This window comes from Ostrinia nubilalis, chromosome 21, assembly GCF_963855985.1.
Source record: "Ostrinia nubilalis chromosome 21, ilOstNubi1.1, whole genome shotgun sequence".
Taxonomy (NCBI): Eukaryota; Metazoa; Arthropoda; class Insecta; order Lepidoptera; family Crambidae; genus Ostrinia; species Ostrinia nubilalis.
Window position 1 is genome coordinate 10,893,072 of NC_087108.1, and position 21,740 is coordinate 10,914,811.

The window sequence follows — 21,740 nt, forward strand, 5'->3', positions numbered from 1 at the left end:
AATGTTGGATTATTCGGTGGAATGCATAGGACAAATTCCATATAAAATATACTACAAATATTAAAGAAATGTGTGTTTGTTACTCCATTTTCGACATATTATTTTGGCAAATAAGAGATAGATTAGCCCAAAGAGGAAATACATATTGCAACTTTTTGCCACTAATAAAATTAAGACCTAAAATAGAGGATATAAGAAATTTATTTTGTATTAAATATAAATAAATATAGGTGACAATATTGATCTATATCTAGTTATAAACGCCGTTCATGTTTATTAACTGCCTTAATATTGACAAAGGTTATAAATTGTCTCTAGGTTTACTTTGTTTTGTTAGAACAAGCATAACCATGACCAAACGGACATACCTACTTACTTTCTTATTACAGTTTTAGCTACAGGAGCAGAAGCACTAAAAAGTTGTGGTTTTTATAATTGTCTAATGCAAAAATAATACATTGGACCGCAAAGAAAGAGTCGGTTAGAAAATCTTCTATATCTTCAAAAGTACCTGACCTAGCTTTGAAACAAATAAAACTGGAAAAACTACGCAATTTTATTTATTTTTTTATTCATTTTCTAACCGACCTTTATTATTTGAGGTCCAGTGTAATAAAATTAATGTTAAATAAAACCGTTTCAAAATAAGTCGCGTACAAACGTGTAACAACTGTATGAAAAAAAATCTTTAATATGAAGATGAAAACAAACCATCAAGCTTTTACTGAATCAAACAATAATAATAAAAGTGGTAAGTTGTTATTTTATATAAAACTATAACTAATTTGTCAAATAAATTCCCTATTCCACAAAACTATACACTGGACCGCAAAAAAAGAGTAAAAAAATATCAATGTCTAAGTACTTACCTGACGTAGCTTTATGAAATAATTTATGATGCATATGGATCTATAGTATATATTTTTTACAATATTTCAGTAAATAAAAAACCAAAGGTGTCACAAAAAAGCATTCCAAATGAAGTAGAATGCTCGATGTCGGGTTCGCTGGCGTTAGCGTTCCGTATGTCACAAATAGTTGGGATTGCCCCTGTCAAGTTCGAAAGGCAGCGCGACGGCTCCCGCGTCAGTGTGTCACGAGCCATGATCGTGTGGTGCTTATTTTACGTTACTATGTGGAGTAAGTGATATTGATACTATGTCCATGTGCATGAGACAATGAAGTAGTCCTAATGACAAGTAGCCCAAGTGAGAAGTAGCCCTAATCAGAAGAAATCAAAACGAGAAGAAGCTATAATGAGAATTAGCCCTAATGCGCCTAAAGGTACTCAACCTTCACTGGTTGGTTTTTATTGGATGGATGCTATGGACCCGTAGTTTCAGTTATGGATACGGTTACGGATACAGGAATATTATTATACTGGTCTCGGTTCCGGTTACGGATATTTTTTTATTTTGGATATCCGAAAATTTCGGTTACGGTTACGGATATCCATAACATAACATCCCTGCTGTAGATCCTGATTATACAGGAGTAGCAGTGGTGGGATAAGTCCCGTATCATGTCAAAGTGTGAGGAGCATAATACATAATTAATTTTAGAGGTGATGGGACATTACCCCTGGCTTTATGTCAATGAACTGCTCGTAAGCAGATGGACCAATTTTGAAGAACAGAGATTAGTTATGTAACATCAATGAGTCTATCGCCAAGGTCGGTTCAAATCCGCTTCTAAGTATTGAACTAATCTTAATATTAAGTCACTCATAACAGCGAAATCTTCTAGGCAAGGCGTAATGTTAAAAGTAGTCACCCATCTATTAAGACCTATGCCGTAGGTTGCTTTGGGCATGGGCATTGAAGCGCTGACAAGTTGCTACAGGCACTCCTTTCATAGTCAACTCCTTTTTATGCAAAACACCTCTTAGACTTAAGGGTACTTGCATATTCTTAAACCTTTGTTTTGTCACCTGTCATTCACTTTGCCCTGGAGGGAAGTCGAACCTTAAATTTGAACTCCTCCTATGTTCTTCTGATTAATTTAGTTACGTTAACTTTAACGAAATTAATCCCGACATTCAAATTGTTACTAACCAAACTATGGACTGCTTTTGTCTGAAAATAAATGATTTTTATTATTATTTTTTTTTTTTATTATTATTATTTATTATTAAATCCGTCAGTTTAATTTTCCCCCGGGACAAACTTGACCTTCATTGGTTGAGTTTTTATTGGCGGTCAAGCTGTAAATCCTGGCTATACAGCGGTGGGAACAAGAGATGGGAATAGTCCCGTACTTAAATATCTTTCAGATCTGTCAGCATTGATCGGTTTGGTCAGAGACTTGATGGTGCCTCGCGAGTATTCAGTGCGAGCGACCTCTACCACGCAACGGTTCGTGTGGGTCATCGATTTCACCATCGTGATGACCATCGCCTGTCTGGCAGGGTACAGGGCACCCAAGAGATCCAGGGCACTCATACGGTGCTTGAACCAGATACAAAAGGTATTGGCCACTTTTCATTGATAATCATCATCATGTGTGGATATAGGCACGTTCTTTCCGTGGATGTCATAATATACACATACCTAATATGTTAAGATTTTTGAAAAAATCACCGGATGTTAATGTTACGGTTAAAATAAGGTGGTGAAACTCAGCCTTGGACTTTATTATTTTTGCAGATAAACCACAATTTGAATATCGGTCGACCCAAAAAGAGCGAGGAACGCAAGAAATGTGCAGTCCTGTTATCCTTCGTTGTTTTCTCTATATCCATTTTTATGCTGGACTTTAATTTTGTCACACGATTATCCTTGGCGAAGCATAAAATAGGTTTGTACAGTATGATTCAGGAATATTTCTAAGCTCTTCTAACAATACTAGCGGCCGCCCGCGACTTCGTACGCGTAGATCCCGTTTTACCCCCTTCATCTATCTTACGCGGTTTAGATTTTTTCATACAAATGTTTTTTCCCGCTAACTCCCGTTCCCGTGGGAATTTTGTAATATCCTGTTGTGACTAAGCTTTAAGTTTACTAAGGTACCTGCATGCCAAATTTCAAGCGTCTAACTTAAGCGGTTAAGATTTTTCATACAAAAGGATTTTACCGCTAATTCCCGTTCCCGTGGGAATTTCGGGAATTCCTTTCTTAGTGCACCTCTACGGTATCTAAGCTACGTCCCTTCCAAATTTCAAGTGCCTACGTTTAGCCGTTTAGGCTGTGCGTTGATATGTCACTAAGTCAGTCAGTTTCTCCTTTTATATGTATATATTTAGATTGTAAAAGTAACTTTTTGAACGCTTTTCGAATTCTTTTGCGAGAATTTTGCACGTACACCGCCCGATCAATATATTTAATTCTTACCGAAACTACATACAATTAATTTAATACCTATCACGTTTTTGAAAAAATAATTTGGAACGAATTTATTCTCGCCACAAAAAGTTACGTTACATGAGTTGTTATTATCTTTATTCCACAATTCAATTTGATTCGGTGGTTTAGACTTGCGTAGCAGGAAGTAACTCTCACATTTATAAATATTTGTACTTAAGTACAGTTTATGTACAATAAATAAGTGGCAGTGGGAAGGCCACATAGCTTGCAGAACTGATGGTCGCTGGGGCAGAAAAGTTCTCGAATGGCGACCACGGGCCGGAAGACGTAGTGTGGGCAGGCCTCCCACTAGGTGGACCGACGATCTGGTGAAGGTCGCGGGAGGTGCCTGGATGCGGTCGGGACAGGACCGGTCGTTCTGGAAATCCTTGGGAGAGGCCTTTGTCCAGCAGTGGACCTCATTTGGCTGAACCGAACGAACGAACAATAAATACTTTCCCACTGTTTCCAGTCGATGCCATGTACCTTTACGCTGGCTACTACTACGCGTACATCATCCTGCTCATTCTTGTCACACAATTTATAATATGCGTTTTAGAAATATGCAGGACCATGAAGTGTTTGAACGATATTTTGGAAGGCGTGTCTCAGGTAAATATTTCAGAGCTTAATTTATTTATTTGCACGTTGTTTTCGTGCTAGAAGATTGTTGTATTTAGATCAATTGCTTAACACGTTGAGTGCGAAACCAGGTCTATAGACCTTGTGTACGTCTCGCTTACCGTGCGGCTAAGAAAATTATAGTCTTCCTTGTCGTGCGAAAGGCATAACTTCAATTGGGTCCGGTGTAGGAAAGTGATGAATATATATCTATGATGTATTCTTAAAATAGAATCCAATGATGTACCTACCTTAATACCAGGTTTTTAGACCTGGTACCGCACGGAAGTAATAAAATGTCTTCACAATGCGAAACCAGGTCGAAGCACCTTGTACCCTGCGCACCTGGTACCGCACCCCACGCTAGCTTCGTGCAGCCAGTGTTGCCTCGCATTCGTAAGAAACGCACATGTCGACATGGCGTCAAGAGAAACAAACAAAATCATAACTGCAAATTGATTATAATTTAATTTGCTACACGATTTATTGCTAATTTAAATAATGTTTTTCGTGACAAACATTTGAAGTTGTAACTAAATGTTATTAAATAATATGTTTTCTTTAAATATAGCTTATTTAAGTATTATGCACGTATGTCTTATGTGTAAAATATTTAGACTAAATTCTTTGTTTGTTACTTTTTTAAATTTTTATTAAAACTTAATTTAAACTATCGATATTTGTATTTCACATCCCTAGAATATACACCAGACTTCCCTACTTCAGTGCGGCACAGGGTGCATAAGCCTTGTATTTTGAATATAGCTATAATTTTTATACTAAACAAGTTATTCACGAACGCCTTCAGGTGTATGTCAATAAATGCATTATTATTAATATTCAAAGAAAAAAAACACAATATCTATTAACATGAGGCCAAAAATAAAATTAATATATCTTAAATATTACAAGGTCTTTAAGCCTTGTGCCGCCACAATGTAAGTTTTAATACCAGGTTTACTGACCTTGTACCGAAGGAATGGAAAGTATTAGAAAGTTACTGCCGCAGCAAAGGTGTTAAATCTTGATTAATTGTTCTTTTGCTGTGACCAAACTTTTTTAAAACACTTCAGACTTTCAAACACCCGTAATCACAAACATTACTAAGAGGTTTCATAGTGCGCGTGGATGCACAAGGTGAAGGTGACATACAAACCAATCAGCTCCATTCAAAGCTGTGCGTTCGATTTGCTGCTTAACTTAAGCAAGCATCGTTTGTGAATACGGTCGTCAGACTTTAGACACTAAGCCTAGGCGCAGACCATTGATTTTTCGTCGGCCGATAGTTTAGTCGGGCAGTTGATCAGTATGGGCATATATGGAAGTGCGCACACTACGCCGATTTGATTTGGCCTATTCTTCATACAATTTAAAATCGGACACAACTATCGGCCAACTAAAAATCGGTGGTCTGCGCCTAGTCTCAAAAAGCTCAAAAAGTCGTCCAAATATTGTCAGTGCCTGAGGTATGGGAGCGGCACGGGAGGGTGTTTTTGTGACGTCACACGTCAGCGAGACTTCAGCCCCCTTAGACATAATGCACTTTATGATCGAATCGAAAATCAAATCCGTCAAAACTCCATACAAAATAAGGGCTATTCGACCACTTTTCGACTGGTTTGCGATTATAATTTGCACTTTGTCTAGACCCACAGATCTCCTTCAGATTTGTATGCTCTGTCACGTCATGTCACCCCTCCCGTTCTGTTCCCAGACCTCAGCCACTAAATGAGGTAAGCGCTAGGCTGACTGTCAAAAAAACACCTTTAATCCAGTAACAGGTTTGAATCCGCTTGCTAAAGTTTAAATCGAGTTTCATTTCAGAATACGAACCTAAATCTAAGGTATGTTGTTTTCCAGATACACAAATACTATCAGCCTTACAACCAGGTGTTCGTTGTGCCCAATAAGTCGGTCAACCAGGCCATAGACTCGCTGGGAGCAGTTAGTGACAACGTATATCTAGGTAAATACTCGAAACTCTTACCAATTAGTTACTAGACTAAGTATCATAGATTACTAATAAGTTCTATAGTCTGGTCGCCGAGCACGTAGAATTTTGTCCAATGACCCCAAGCTACACATCCTTATCGCTCGCGCGTAATTATACAGGGTGGAAACGTTAAGTGATCTCACTCGATTATTTCTAAACTACACAAGATGTCGAAAAACGGGTTAATGATCCTGAAAGTGCTTCACGAGCTCTTTCTAACGGTATCAATAAAAGGTTACACAATTAACTGGATCTATCCGAAAATTCAATGTTTTCGCCACCATACTAAATGTATGCCAGCCACACAATATTAAAAGTGTATTATTTTTTATTAAATAATAAACACTTAAAATGAACTCGTAAAATGCATTATTATTTAATTTTTTTCATGGAAATCATTTATTCTAGGCTTTACTTGCTATAATGTTATCAAGACATGAGTGCCATGACTGTGGCAGAACTAAATGTATGGAAATTGGAAACATTGAATTTTCGAATAGATCCAGTTTATTTTGTGACTTATAATTGGTACCGTTGGACAGAGCTCGTAAAGCACTTTCAGGGTCAGTAACCAGTTTTTGGATATCTTGTATAGTTTTTAATATTAAGTGGTTTTACTAAATGTATGGAAGCTGGAAATATTGAATTTTCGGATAGATCCAGTTTATTTTGTAACCTGTTATTGATACCGTTGGATAGAGCTCGTGAAGCACTTTCAGTATAAGTAAACAGTTTTTTGATATCTTGTATAGTTTAGAAATAATCGAGTGAGATCACTTATCGTTTCCACCCTGTATATTGCTGTCGCGACTGTGCGACGGGCGCCCGCAGTGAGTGTGCGAGCGCAACAGCAACATAATAACGCGCCAGTGATAAGGATGGGTACGAATAGCTTGGGGTCATTGGACAAAATTCTACTTGCTCAGAGACCGGGCTTTAGTACGAGACTTCAACTGAATGCACCTGCTTACTCTACATTTTGCACTACTCCTTTTTCGTTTGTTCCCTCATTTCAGCCAAATGACGTCCTGCAGGATGCGGACAGAGTAGGACCGGTCATTGTGGAAATCATTGAGGGAGGCCTTTGTCCAACAGTGGACGTCATTTGGCTGAACTCCTATTTGCTTTTGATTAATTTCGTTGCAGTCCCCTGAACAACCTTCACTGTTTGAGTATTATTGTCGGTCAAACTGCAAATTCCAGCTACAAAGAAGTTGCAGTAAAAAAATCAAGAGACAGAAAAAATTCAAAGGCTTCTTGAACAAAAATTGACGGTTTGTAAGGACCGATTCATTATCCTTGAGACCCTTCCTGAATTTTTTCCAGATGCCAAGAGTGCTCCAAAGACGCTCCCCGAGACCATTCGCCTTCTCGCTCTGATGTACGGCAGCGCGTGCGACGCAGTGGAACAGCTGAACTGCTGCTTCGCTCCAGAACTCTTGGCGCTGCTGGCGTCCTTCCTCCTGCATCTGGTGGTGACGCCGTATAATTTCATCGATAATATTAGTACGTGTGTATTTTTTAGGGTTCCGTAGTCCTGACAAGGAACCCTTATAGTTTCGATATGTCTATCTGTCTGTCTGTCCGAGGTTTTGCTTGTTTTAATTAGATATCGCCATCATCACCATCAGGTTGGTCTCCACGAGCACAGCTCTTTCAAATGGCAATGCCAGATTTTGTATGGAAGGCGGCGTCTTTTTTTTTTCGCACGGCCATCGACCTTTGTTTTTTGATTACAAAATAGTGTAATAAACCAAACTTACTACGACATGTATACCTCTAAACTCAGTCTGAACTGAACAAAACTATTTTGTTGCAATTTCTTACAAAACTTGCGCGCAAAAAGCAAATCTAGTATGTAAATCATCAAACTTCTAATACTCGTAACTCAGTTCAGGCTGAGTTTAGAGGTATGTATATTTCGCAGTAAGATAGATAAAGCCGTAATATAGTTATATCCCTAGTGTCGCAGTAAGATAGATAAAGCCGTAATATAGTTATATCCCTAGGGATATCATTATATACCGTAACATAGTTATAGGAAAGCGATTCATTACTATCTCACTAGGAATATAGTTATAAAACGGCCCAAGTTTAGTGATATACTTATATTACTAGATTAAGTTTAGTGAAATAGCTAGTGAAGTCATAAAATTGGAACATCAGTTGGTATCCTGAAAGATTGGTTACCCAGAAATGCAATACAGCTTTCAAACATTACTCTGAATGATCCTATACCAAATGAAAACTTGTCACTGAGAGAAATATGCCAAAAATTGTCGCGCTTTGGTGGCCAAGGTTATTTAAAATGTTCCTATAATAGTCGAATATACAGTGTTCTACTAAAAGATGTGCTTGTAAGAAGCATTCAGTGCTATGTAATTCTAGCGATAATTTAAGGGGATGTTATTATGTCAATTTTATCGACAAAAATGATCCCAAAAACGTGCCCGTCAAAACTGATTTTTTTGACAAAAACTAAGTCATAAAAAAAAAAGATTTTTGATCATTATTTTTCATTTTTGTGTTTTTTTCAACGACACATACCTATTATTGGCTTACAAATGCATTTTTTTAATTTATTTGTAAGACGGGCACATAAGAAATACAAACATTTTTTATGTGGAGTCACATAAAAAATTATCCCCCCCCCCATTCCAAGAGAAACGGAGGAGGAGGATCTTGGAGGGTGGGCGCACATAATATGGGGGCAATTTTTAGGGTTCCGTAGCCAAATGGCAAAAAACGGAACCCTTATAGATTCGTCATGTCTGTCTGTCCGTCTGTCCGTCCGTATGTCACAGCCATTTTTTCCGAAACTATAAGAGCTATACTGTTGAAACTTAGTAGGTAGCTGTATTCTGTGAACCGCATTAAGATTTTGATGCAAAAATCAAATAATAATAATAAATATTGGGGGCTCCCCATACTTAGAACTGAAAGTCAAAAAATTATTTTTCATCAAACACATAGGTACGTGTGGGGTATCTATGGATAGGTCTTCAAAAATGATATCGAGGTTTCTAAAATATTTTTTTCTAAACCGAATAGTTTGCGTGACAGGCGCTTCCAAAGTGGAAAAAAGTTGGTCCCCCCCCTCTAACTTCCAAAATAAGAAAATGAAAAATCTAAAAAAAACACATGTGATGTACATTACTATAAAAACTACCAACGAAAATTGTTTTGAACGAGATCTAGTAAGTAGTTTTTTTTTAATACCTCGTAAACCGCATACAAATAACTTAAATTAAAAAAAATATTGTCGATTAAATTGACATCACAACATCACCTTAAATTATTGCTAGCCCTATCCCAAACACACTGTATATGGTAGATTTCTATTTCACTAAGCTTTATCAAGTAATATACATATTTATAACACTGAACTTAATCTAGTAATATAAGTATATCACTAAACTTGGACCGTTTTATAACTATATTCCTAGTGAGATAGTAATGAATCGCTTTCGTATAACTATGTTACGGTATATAATTATATCCCTAGGGATATAACTATATTACGGCTATAGCTATCTTACTGCGACATTACATGTCATAGAAAGTTTGGTTTATTACACTATTTTGTATCCAAAAAACATGGTTTGGTCGATGGCCGCGCGAAAAAAAAAAGGCGCCAATAGGGATGTTTCCTGGGTCAAAAAGAAAGAGTTTTAATTAGTCCGTCAGTTAACTTATGAAAAAATACTCTACACGTATTTTTCACTTTTTCAAACTAATGAAAATTTAAAGAGATAAAGCGCGCCAAAGTTCATAAGAAGAGGCCCGTGACGTTAATGCGTGCATAAAAGTGCCGCACGTTGTGACGTCGTGCGGAACTTCAACGCACCATAACTATGTAATTATTTGTTAGATTGACAAATAAAAATATATGTGTCCAATATTTTTTGAAATTAAACATTACGGACTAAAAAAATTTTTTTAGGAAACTAGCCTATTTCCGGCATTGTCTTTTATCAGAGAAAAATGGAGAATTGGAACTACCTCATACCGGATTTCCATACACTACTTGGATATAGACAGTGCAGACTACTAAGTAGGTATACTGCAGATAGCCGGGAAGTCTACTGCAGATGCAGTAATATCTGTTAGACAAAAAGTGACGTCCTCGGTGGCAAAGTACGTTGTAGGAATATTCCTCGATATTTCAGGTGCCTTCGACAATGCTTGGTGGCCGATCCTGCTCTTAAAACTGAAAGTTCGTGGATGCTATAGTAATATATATTCACTACTGCACTCGTACTTTTGTAACGGTACAACTAAATTAAAACTCGGCCATCATGCTGAATCAAAGGTGCTCACGCGCGGCTGTCCCCAAGGATCGGTCCTAGGGCCCTACCTTTGGAATTTGGGTTTCGATGATTTTCTAGCATTACCACTACCCGAAGGCTGTTCGTTAACCGGGTACGCTGATGACGGTCTCCTTTTAATAGAGGCTGACACTAGATCAAAGCTTGAAAATCTAGCGGATACATGCTTGAATTTAATATCTCAATGGGGAGACAGGAATCGTTTGCAGTTTGCCCCTCACAAAACTTATCAGCTTCTATTAAAAGGTAATCTTAAAGTTTTGCCTCGCATTAAATTCAATGAAATAACTGTTAAAAAACGGGAATCTGTTTGCTATCTCGGACTAATTTTAGAGAAAAACTTTAGTTTTGTCGAGCACATTGAACAGATCGGTGAAAAAGCTAAAAAGAACTTTTATGCCTTAAGTCACATTTCAACCTCGACGTGGGGTCTAACGTTTAAAATCCTCCGAGTAATATATTCGGCCACTTATTTAAGCTCCATTTGCTATGGTGCACCAGTTTGGGCTGACAGAGCTACTATAGGAGCCGCTCGACGGAAACTACTCCAAAGTCAACGCCTTGTATTGATTTTTCTTTGCAAAGCTTACAGAACTGTGAGCACGGAGGCTCTGCCAGTCCTGGCTGGTGTACTGCCGGTCGACTTAGAGGTACAAAAGCGTGCGGCTATGTACTTCACATCAAGGGAAAATATAACCTCCGATTTCTTAAATAGCCGCGATCGTTCTAAAATAAGTCGATTATTTGATTCCCGAGAAGTCGTTGAAGAAGATTTACTTAATGAATGGCAAAAAAGATGGGATACGTCAGTCAAAGGACGTCACTTATATAAATTCTTCCCGAATGTACGCGAACGTCTAACTAGGCGATGGTTAGAAATCGACCATTGCTCGTCGCAGTTCCTCACGGGACATGGCAACTTTAAACATAAACTTCACGAATTCAAACTAGTTCCGTCTCCTTTTAGCGAGTGTTCCACTGATGATGTCTGTCATGAGCAGTCTGCCCATCATATCTTGTGGGAGTGTGATCTTTGGAAACATGAACGTGATATAATGCTTAATTCAATACAACATACATCTGTTTCCGCAATTTATTACACCGATCTTGTCGCGACAAGGAAAAATTTCCGTGCTTTTAAGCGATTTTGTGAAAAATATTATTGGCAGGTAGTTGCTAATTGCTCATAAGATAGGCCCCCTTAATTTAATTTATTGTCCGTGGTGCATAATCTTTTTCTTAAAGGTTTTTAAACCTTTGTTTGTCACCTGTCATCCGCTTTGCAATGGAGGGAAGTCGAACCTTAATTTCGAACTCCTATGTTCTTCTGATTAATTTCGTTGCGGGTCCAATGACAGTTTAACTTTCCCCCGGGACAAACTTGACCTTCATTGGTTGGGTTTTTGTGGCGGTCAAGCTGTAGATCCTGGCTACACAGGAGTTGCAGTGGTGGGAACGAGAGGTGGGAATAGTCCCGTACTAAGTAGGTACTAGACTAGTTTTTATTTTATAAATTAGGGTAGTTCTCAGATGCCCTCAATGTTTGAGGGGGTTTGCCGTGAAGATCGGCTACGTAAGCCATCATCGGGGACACCAGCGCCACCAAGACAGCTAGACAAGTAGATCGAATGAATCATCATTCAGTTCATCAGACGATGATTCAGTCTAATATGATGAACCGAGAAAACTAAAAAGCTAAGATTTTAAACTATTATGTTGCATTTTTTACTATAAAATTATCACTTCACGGGATTTATTGCAACAATATCTATTTTAACGGTAAATAATATTTACCCTCCCGACGTTTCGGCTCGGTTGCACGAGTCATGGTCGCGGGCAGACTGAAGAGATGCGGCGTCGTCTGCTCCGGCGCGATGAGTTTTCTTCACCCACCCGCATTTGCACAATATTTTCGTCAGTGGTACAGTCAGTCCGACAAACCACACTAACAGTGTCCGGGTTTCTCTGAGACGGCCTAGAACGCGATTTGTACTTCGTTATCACCGGATTCCACGCTGATGATAGGTTAAATCCATCTTCTCGATTGAAATTCTTATGCTTTTTAATTTCAATGGCTTCACGTATCAACCTAACATGGTAATGCCTATCAGTTGAGAGGATTTTCGGGTCATGAAGTTCCATCCAGTGATTAACGTCCGAAGTTAACAAATGTTCAGCTATCGCAGATTTGCACGTCTGTTGGTTCTTTACAGCCGCTATGTGTTCTTTGACTCTTTCAGCTATAGACCGCTTAGTTTGTCCTATATAAGAACTACCACAGCTGCAATCGATCTTATAGACACCCGGCGTCTGAAGAGGTATAATATCTTTTGGCGAGCGAATTTCCTTCGTTACTTTTGACAACGGACTATATACAGTCTTAATGGAGTATTTGTTGAGTACTGTTCCAATTTTATCCGTTACCCCTTTCACGTACGGAAGGAAAGCTGGTTCCCTGCTCACCATTGGTTGCTTATCCCTCTTGACTCGTGATGACTCGTGCAACCGAGCCGAAACGTCGGGAGGGTAAATATTATTTACCGTTAAAATAGATATTGTTGCAATAAATCCCGTGAAGTGATAATTTTAAAGCTAAGATTTATTGAATCGATTTACTAACTTAATTAATTTTTGTAGAAACAGGAATAGCTGAGGATCTTGATCAATGGGCGTGCATGTTGGTGGCCTATGTGCAGTTGTGCTATCAGCCGATGATGATAAAGTCTCAAAGATCTTATTTATTCCTAACATTTGTGAAACTCTTGAAGGTTCTATCTATTTTAAAACTGGTTTTTCAAAACATTGTTTTAAACTTTCATGGTCACTAACTAAATTGAGGTACATGGTAGCAATCACGTCATTAATAATAATTATGGTTTTCTCAAAAGCTGGAGGCGCTATCAACTACGGCCTGCTGGTGATGCAGACGTTGTGGTGCATCATCCACTTCTCCTGCACCGTTGGTTTGGTAGAGCCCTGCCACATTACGCAGATAGAGGTATAATATAATAATGACTTATGTATTTACTTTATTATTTATATCAATTTGTAGAATGATTAGAAGTTTCTATAAAACGTCTGTAGGCCTATTATTTTATAAAAAACGCAATCTCTTAAATTATATTAAATCTTTTATCGATATACGTAATGTATACTTTTATATTTTATGATTCACACATGGGTTATAGTGTAGGTACATTTAATTCTACAATTTAAGTATTTCTATAAAGGAGAGCCCTATGGTAGCTACTGTCCACTAGAGTTTTGGCCTTACGTATTCACAAACGATGCGTGCTTAAGTGAAGCGGCAAATAGAACGCAAAGCGTAAAATAGAGCTCTGTGACTGGTTTGTGTGTGACCCTGTGCGTCCACGCGCACTGTGAGACCTCATAGTAATGTTTGTGAATACGGGCGTTATTCACTTAAAGTGGAAAGCCAATGAATTTTCAATATTTATGTTGTGCGCTATAAAGTTAATAAATAAAAATCTTCTAGATAAAGCGCACCAATCGTCTGGTCAGCTACCTCATGCTGCAGAGCACCGACGAGCTGGTCAAGCCCGAGCTGGATAACTTCGGCAAGTTCCTGTACCTGAACAACACCGAGTATTCTCCGATGGGCATCTGTGTGCTTACCAGATCTTTGGTTGCTTCGGTAAGCTTCTTCAGCATTTAATTTTCATGCTTATATGCACCGGCTACTCAAATTTTCTGCTTGGCCTAAAAGTTGACTAGGAGAGAATGCTATATGCCATTTAGTTCGTCCTTCGTTACTGGTGGTATGTGCGATAAAGTTTTAAATAAAGAAATAATCCTTCACTGGTTTTATTTTTGCTTTATTGTCAAATTGTAGATCGTGTCTACACTAGAATTGCAGTGGGAAACCAAAGGCGGGTATAAGCTTCATCATGCACGTCCGATGCTTCTTTCATGAGCTATACTGCTTCTAGAATAGGAATGCAGCATGATTTGAAATCGATTACAGCTTAAAAAGTAATATCTAAATTAATATAAGTATAACTCAAAGGTGAATGACTGACATAGTGATCTATCAACGCACAGCCCAAACCACTGGACGGATCGGGCTGAAATTCGGCATGCAGATAGATGTTATGACGTAGGCATCCGCTAAGAAAGGATTTTACGAAACTCCAACCCTAAGGGGGTAAAACGGGATCCACGCGTACGAAGTCGCGGGCGGCCGCTAGTAATAAAATAAACGTAATCAATAAGCAAAACAATCAATGTTGGGAACTGATAGGTGGACCAAACTTTTTTTGATACCTATTTTATCTATATTTTTATAATTTTTTTATTATTTTTGATAACTTTTGTTTTTTAATTAGAAGTTTATGTTTTTGATAGCCGTCTGGGCATTTTTGGTGAAAAATAAACCTTTATTTCAACTAAAGGTAATTTCGTTATTTCCGCCCACCTGAGCGGCTGTCCACCACAATCAAGTTAGATGACATTTTATCTTTTGTAGCAAATGTTCACATTTTATCAATAAGTATTTCTAAAAATTATTTTCCTTTGTTGCAGATCATCGGCAGTGTTGCCACGTACCTCGTAATTATAATTCAATTTCATGAATCTGACATCATCTAGGATCTCAGGATATAATCTACGACTTCATAAATTGAAAATCGTTAAGGTTCGCAATTACTGCTAGGCGTAGATAGAGACAGAAAATTGTGGAAAGTTATTTCAGGAAAATACTAGATAATAGAACTAGGTACATTATCTGAGGGCATTAATGCTCTAAGTAGTACTTTACGAAACTGAGCCAACTTCTCCTTTCTCCTTTTCCCTCTCATTGATGGGGTTTATTTACTCTTTGTCATTTGATTATTCAAAGAACCTCTCAAAACATTGTCTGTGCTTGTTTCTTTTTCCTCTTTTCCTCATTTTCATTAACTATACCATCAATGTTATGTAACTTTTTCAAGAATACATCAGAAATATCTTCATTTGTTTTTGCTTCAGGGTTTAGGTTTACTTCATCTTCTAAGTTTTCTAAGCCTTGATCGTCTTCAGAAGCTGCAAAGATAACTTCCACAATTTCCAGTAATTCTTCGTCGTATTTTCCTTTACTGTCTAGTTCTTTGTTAGGTTTATCTTCAGTATCAAGATTCCTCTTGAAATTGTCATTGGTTATTATGATCGTATCTACAGAGATAATATTGATGTTTGATAGTTCACTTCGCCCGAAATAAAAGCTGTTTGGAATCGGGCATCCGTGGAGTCTAGGCAAAATGACAGCTAAAATAAATATGGCCGACATATCGTGGCTTTTCTGGGAGTGATCCTACAGTTACATTGTTGGAATTTAAATACTAGTCATACAGTCATACGGGAAATAGAAGTATGAATATTTATGAATTAGTAGATAAGATACGAGTAACGTAGTTAAAGAACCAACTCATAAGTTTTTTGCTTGTGAATTCTGAAGTTTATTTTTTGTCCAACGCATGTACGAGTATACTTTTGTAGAGCAAAGTTTAAATTATTCCCAAACGCATATTATGCCTTTTTCGCCTGTAGTCACAAACATTATTATGAGATCTCACAGTGCGCGTGGACGCACAGGGTCACACACGAACCAATCACAGAGCTATTCAACGCTATGCGTTCGATTTGCTGCTTTACTTAAGCAAGCATCGTTTGTGAATACGAGTGTTTATGTGGTTTATAAGTACCTAATTTATAAGTACCTATGTAATAAAAATGATTGTAGTGGATTTGAAATGTGTTTAATTTTTATGATTCCTATCTATAATATTTATTATTCGGGTCTGTTGACTTGTCTATAGAGTGCTTGATAGCCTATTATGATATTATGTCTGACAAATAAAGACTGAGTTGCACCACCTAACTTTGACCGTAACTATAACGATAACCGGTGTTTTTTGTATGGAGTTTGACAGATTTTTGATGTTTGTCAAAGTTAAAATAAGATGGTGCAACTCAGCCTATGTCTCACTGGTTACTTTTAAGTTAGATAGCGTTATCTATGAAATTGAAAGGTCACTGACTCACTTACTCATCATGAAATCTCAAAAACTACAAGTGCTAGTCTCAAATTTTGCATGGGGGTTGCTTTTAGAACGTAGGTGGTCACTAAGACGGAATTTTGCAAAATTCAACTCCTAAGGGGGTAAAACGGGGACCACGCGTACGAAGTCGTGGGCGGCCTCAAGGAGTGCATTACCGCAGCAAAATTTTTATAAATGTTGTGCTTTAGAGAGTCGAGAGTATAGCAGATAATTAGTCCATCGTGAGCAGAAATTTGTCCACTAATAGCAAAATTCGTTCAAATTATAGTTTTAAAGTTATTAGGAAAAAACAGATTTTGCTGGGGTAATGTTTGAAACATTACCCCAGCAAAATTTTTTTTTGAAAGTCGTTCTATCCCGGAACCAAATACATGGATAGATAGCTTTTGTTGCGTAGTAATTTGTCCACGAATAGCAAAATTTGTTCGTGTTCCGGTTTTCAAGTTATTCAGAATTTTGCTGGGGTAATGTTTTGTGATGTCCCAGATCTCGTAAATGGCTCAACGCAGAAGTTTGAAAAAAATACCAATGATAGACCTTGATATGTCCAAATTAGTTCAAGCATTAGTCATTGATTTGAATGATAAACACCAGTGTAATTAAATGATTTCGAAAATCAGATAAAACGGATTTGTGAGTAAACCAGTACTCTTACAATCGAATAAAAAAGTGTAGCATGTACCCTTGGTACACCTTTATAACCACAGTAAATATAAATGATGTGGCTTTGCGCAAAAGAGAGATTTCAAGAAATTTAATTTATTTTAACAGTCTTACTTTCGTGGCCGAATACGCAATTCCCTTATAACAAGGGAACATGGCATACAATGGACAAATTAAAATGTTCCTTAAATAAGCTATCCTGTTAATTTCAGCTTTATATTACGGCTTATAAGAAAGTTATCGGACTGCAAAAAAATATCAGGAATTCTTCTATAAGCCGACCAAATTATAAAGGTCACAAAAAAGCGATCACTCCATACATACAGGTATACTTCGCAAATTAGTAGCTTAGCTGTCAATGTTTTGTACAGTTATGTGGAATATTGTAATTCGTGCAAATGATTTTTAAATAGGTATTAAATTTCTAATCAGTCTCCATCGTCCTTCCAAAATGCGTTTTTTTTTTCAAAAATAATGTCTAAAGTCTGTAGCTAAAGGTCTACGCTGCAAGATGGAAGAATCTTCTAACCAAAAAGATGGCAGATGCAGCAGATGTCAACGGATTTAAAACTGGAGTTCATGTGACTCATTGTAGACTTGAGTGTCTAGAGCGTCCCTTCCTCCACCATGCGTAAGAATTTTTACAAAAATACTGTCTAAGGTCTGTAGCTAAAAGTCTACGCTGCAAGATGGAAGAATCTTCTAGCCAAAAAGATGGCAGATGCAGCAGATGTCAACGGATTTAAAACTGGAGTTCATGTGACTCCTTGTAGACTTGAGTGTCTAGAGCGTCCCTTCCTCCACCATGCGTAAAAATTTTCACAAAAATACTGTCTAAGGTCTGTAGGTAAAGGTCTACGCTGCAAGATGGAAGAATCTTCTAGCCAAAAAGATGGCAGATGCAGCAGATGTCAACGGATTTAAAACTGGAGTTCATGTGACTCCTTGTAGACTTGAGTGTCTAGAGCGTCCCTTCCTCCACCATGCGTAAGAATTTTCACAAAAATACTGTCTAAGGTCTGTAGCTAAAGGTCTACGCTGCAAGATGGAAGAATCTTCTAACCAAAAAGATGGCAGATGCAGCAGATGTCAACGGATTTAAAACTGGAGTTCATGTTACTCCTTGTAGACTTGAGTGTCTAGAGCGTCCCTTCCTCCACCATGCGTAAGAATGTTTCAAAAATACTGTCTAAGGTCTGTAGCTAAAGGTCTAAGCTGCAAGATAGAAGAATCTTCTAGCCAAAAAGATGGCAGATGCAGCAGATGTCAGCGGATTTAAAACTGGAGTTCATGTGACTCCTTGTAGACATGAGTCTCTAGAGCGTCCCTTACTCCGCCATGCGTAAGAATTTTCCAAAAATACTGTCTAAGGTCTGTAGTAAAAGTCTAAGCTGCGAGATAGAAGAATCTTTTAGTCAAAAAGATGGCAGATACAGCATATATCAACGGATTTAAGACTGGACTGGCACCACCTTGCAATGTCATCCTCTCATTGTTATCTGTAATGTAAATTATTTTTAAAATGTATTTAAAAAATAAAATGTTCGTTTTATTATTTCAATAATCTGACCTCTCAACTCAACACAACACCTTTGTTCGCAACTGTACTGACGAAAGCTCGATATCATACCGTTGATTTAAGATGGCAAGCCTTATGTATGGAACGGTCGCTTTTTTGTGACCTTTATAATTTGGTCGGCTTATAGAAGAATTCCTGATATTTTTTTGCAGTCCGATAACTTTCTTATAAGCCGTAATATAAAGCTGAAATTAACAGGATAGCTTATTTAAGGAACATTTTAATTTGTCCATTGTATGCCATGTTCCCTTGTTATAAGGGAATTGCGTATTCGGCCACGAAAGTAAGACTGTTAAAATAAATTAAATTTCTTGAAATCTCTCTTTTGCGCAAAGCCACATCATTTATATTTACTGTGGTTATAAAGGTGTACCAAGGGTACATGCTACACTTTTTTATTCGATTGTAAGAGTACTGGTTTACTCACAAATCCGTTTTATCTGATTTTCGAAATCATTTAATTACACTGGTGTTTATCATTCAAATCAATGACTAATGCTTGAACTAATTTGGACATATCAAGGTCTATCATTGGTATTTTTTTCAAACTTCTGCGTTGAGCCATTTACGAGATCTGGGACATCACAAAACATTACCCCAGCAAAATTCTGAATAACTTGAAAACCGGAACACGAACAAATTTTGCTATTCGTGGACAAATTACTACGCAACAAAAGCTATCTATCCATGTATTTGGTTCCGGGATAGAACGACTTTCAAAAAAAAATTTTGCTGGGGTAATGTTTCAAACATTACCCCAGCAAAATCTGTTTTTTCCTAATAACTTTAAAACTATAATTTGAACGAATTTTGCTATTAGTGGACAAATTTCTGCTCACGATGGACTAATTATCTGCTATACTCTCGACTCTCTAAAGCACAACATTTATAAAAATTTTGCTGCGGTAATGCACTCGGCCTCAAGTGTCAGATAAATAACTTGGAATTTTGTTGGGGGACCATTGAAACTGGACTTAGTTATTTACAGAACACAAATATCTACTATGAGAAGATTCACCTAATTCAATTAAGCTTCAGGTGTCTTTGCTTAGTAACAAAATCAGCACAAAACTCGTCCAACGGATTTTTAATTTTGATTTCAGTAAATCAAAAATGAATGTAAACGATTTTCACAAACATTAGAAAAATAGGTGGGACATGTTTGTTTTCTTTGTATTTCAAATACAATGTAGTAGAACAAATAGATCTATTGATAATACCAACTTCATGTTATTTCACGTACTAGCCGACTGCTAACCTAACACTGTCGTACAAACCGCTAGTGGTGACCGAGAGCGCATCGAATCGCTACGTGATTTCTGTTGCCCTGGTACTTTCATTTCAAAATCAGTTCAAAATATGGTTCAAATTTAACTATAATGTTAACAGACTTAAGTTAAATATGTTATTAGTGTGTGTGTTTTACAAAAATGGACATTGAATTTTAACTGAACACATGGGTATGTATTTTTTGCATGTTTATTTACAATAGTGACAGTTTCTTGCACTGTTTCTTTTTAGCACTGGATCGTTCGTTCGTTAAATATTGAAAGGGTCAATATTAAAAATATCTGTTAGGACGTATGATATATGTTTTAAGATAAGTAAAGATTGGAAAATAATGTGGACCAATAGGTACTTTATAATTAAACTCATTCATCAAGATGCACACTTACAAATACAACTTATGAGTACCTCTGGTTCCTCAAATTATTTACTTAGGCACTTTCCAGAATGTATTTTAGATATCCATAATAAGCAGTGAGAGTCAGTAAGTAACTAGACTTTTAAATTAACTTTTAAACTTTAAAGTTACAACATTAAGTTATAAATTAACCGGATTAACCCTATCACTACCACTGTTTCAGCACAATTCAAAGCTGCTATGAAAAAGCTTCGGAAAAAGCTCATTCATCAAACTAACCCCATAATTTAGCTTTATCGGGACCTAATGCGATATTAAGATAGTGCAAACATATTAACCTATGATAGTATGATGGCCATATCGCACTAAATATGTTTACATCGCCTATTTTCATACGGGGACCCCCAATATTGCTGATGGCCCCCCTGCCAAATGTTATCAACTACTTAACGTACACCTGTTTGCATTTGCTATGACGTTCGAAGACAATTGAGCTAATATACGGTATGCCCACTCGGTGGTGTGGGTTCCATTAATGTATATTTATAAATCTGTCCTTGGTGATTTATTTTTATGCACGTGAAATACTTTTGGAGAGCACGCGGTCGATCGCCAACCCGCTGGATAGACGCCATCACGAAGGCCACTAAGTCCACCATGGTCCAGTGTACTCGCGACGCCTCTAACCGTCAGAAATGGAAGCACATCGCCAGGAGAGCTACCCTCGGAGATGACATCACCCCACCATGTACCTCGTCAGCGCAACCACGACCACTCTGACAAGAGTGCCCGACCTTAGTCGGGCACTCTTGTCAGAGTGTATTAAACGTAGAGTATTAAGAAGAAGAAGAAAATACTCAACGTTTTTCTGTCGTCTGGTTGATTTTCTATGTGGGTAGGCCTCCCACTAAGTGTACTGACGGTGAAGGTCGCAGGAAATACCTGGATGCGGGCAGCGCAGGACCGAACTTTGAGGAAATCCTTGGGGGTGGCCTTTGTCCAGCAGTGGACGTCATTCGGCTGAAACGAACGAACGAATAAAAAGGTGATGAAAGTTTGGCAAATATATCTCCAAGATAAGCGCACACGGCCGGCATGGCCATACCATATTTTATGACGACATTCCATAAAATTTCGAAACGGACTTGCCGCTCATGGTAACTTTACACCATTGCCTATTCATATCCACTAGAAAAAAATGCGTTGCCTGTCTTTCACAAGCTTCATTATTATTATTATTCTGTTTAATGGCTCCAATGGTGCGTATTTGAAGCACACTGGTTACGCCAATGTCGAGTGTTTAACGAGACACGGTGGACAGTGGAATTTGAAGATTGACCACCTAAAACAAGCTTTATTAAAAGCACCGGATGTTGTTTTTAAAGACCTAATTCACGTATTCTGACACAGTCAAAATCTCGTTGACGTTTAGAAGTCGTCCTATTGAAAAACAGTTCTAAATCCGTATTCACAAGGGTCATTTAGATAGAACGATTACTCGATAGGATCGCAGC

At 37.7% G+C, this 21,740-nt stretch overlaps 2 protein-coding genes across 2 annotated transcripts in view; both read left to right on the forward strand.

Annotated features, from left to right (window-relative positions):
• The first annotated feature begins 699 nt into the window (after nt 1-699).
• LOC135082487 (gustatory receptor for sugar taste 43a-like) lies at nt 700-14,909 on the forward strand. Its single transcript, XM_063977282.1, has 8 exons — nt 700-751; nt 940-1,140; nt 3,814-3,953; nt 5,823-5,928; nt 7,282-7,461; nt 13,172-13,281; nt 13,780-13,938; nt 14,826-14,909. Exons 1-8 carry the CDS (start codon nt 700-702, stop codon nt 14,889-14,891), a joined length of 1,014 nt encoding a protein of 337 aa, XP_063833352.1. The 3' UTR covers nt 14,892-14,909.
• A 4,979-nt stretch (nt 14,910-19,888) lies between these two features.
• LOC135082518 (gustatory receptor for sugar taste 43a-like) overlaps nt 19,889-21,740 on the forward strand; it is a 33,518-nt gene continuing 31,666 nt past the window's right edge. The window contains exon 1 of the mRNA XM_063977318.1: nt 19,889-20,041. Within this exon, the coding sequence (XP_063833388.1) occupies nt 20,038-20,041 (4 nt within the window). The 5' untranslated portion in view covers nt 19,889-20,037. The remainder of the gene's footprint in view (nt 20,042-21,740) is intronic.

Bases quoted from the DNA above. Each gene is read 5' to 3' on its own strand.
- LOC135082487 (XM_063977282.1), top strand. From the start codon at position 700: ATGAAAACAAACCATCAAGCTTTTACTGAATCAAACAATAATAATAAA. The intron at 7,462-13,171 runs GTACGTGTGTAT...TTTTCTCAAAAG, and splicing joins TAATTTCATCGATAATATTA to CTGGAGGCGCTATCAACTAC. The intron at 13,282-13,779 runs GTATAATATAAT...AAAATCTTCTAG, and splicing joins GCCACATTACGCAGATAGAG to ATAAAGCGCACCAATCGTCT.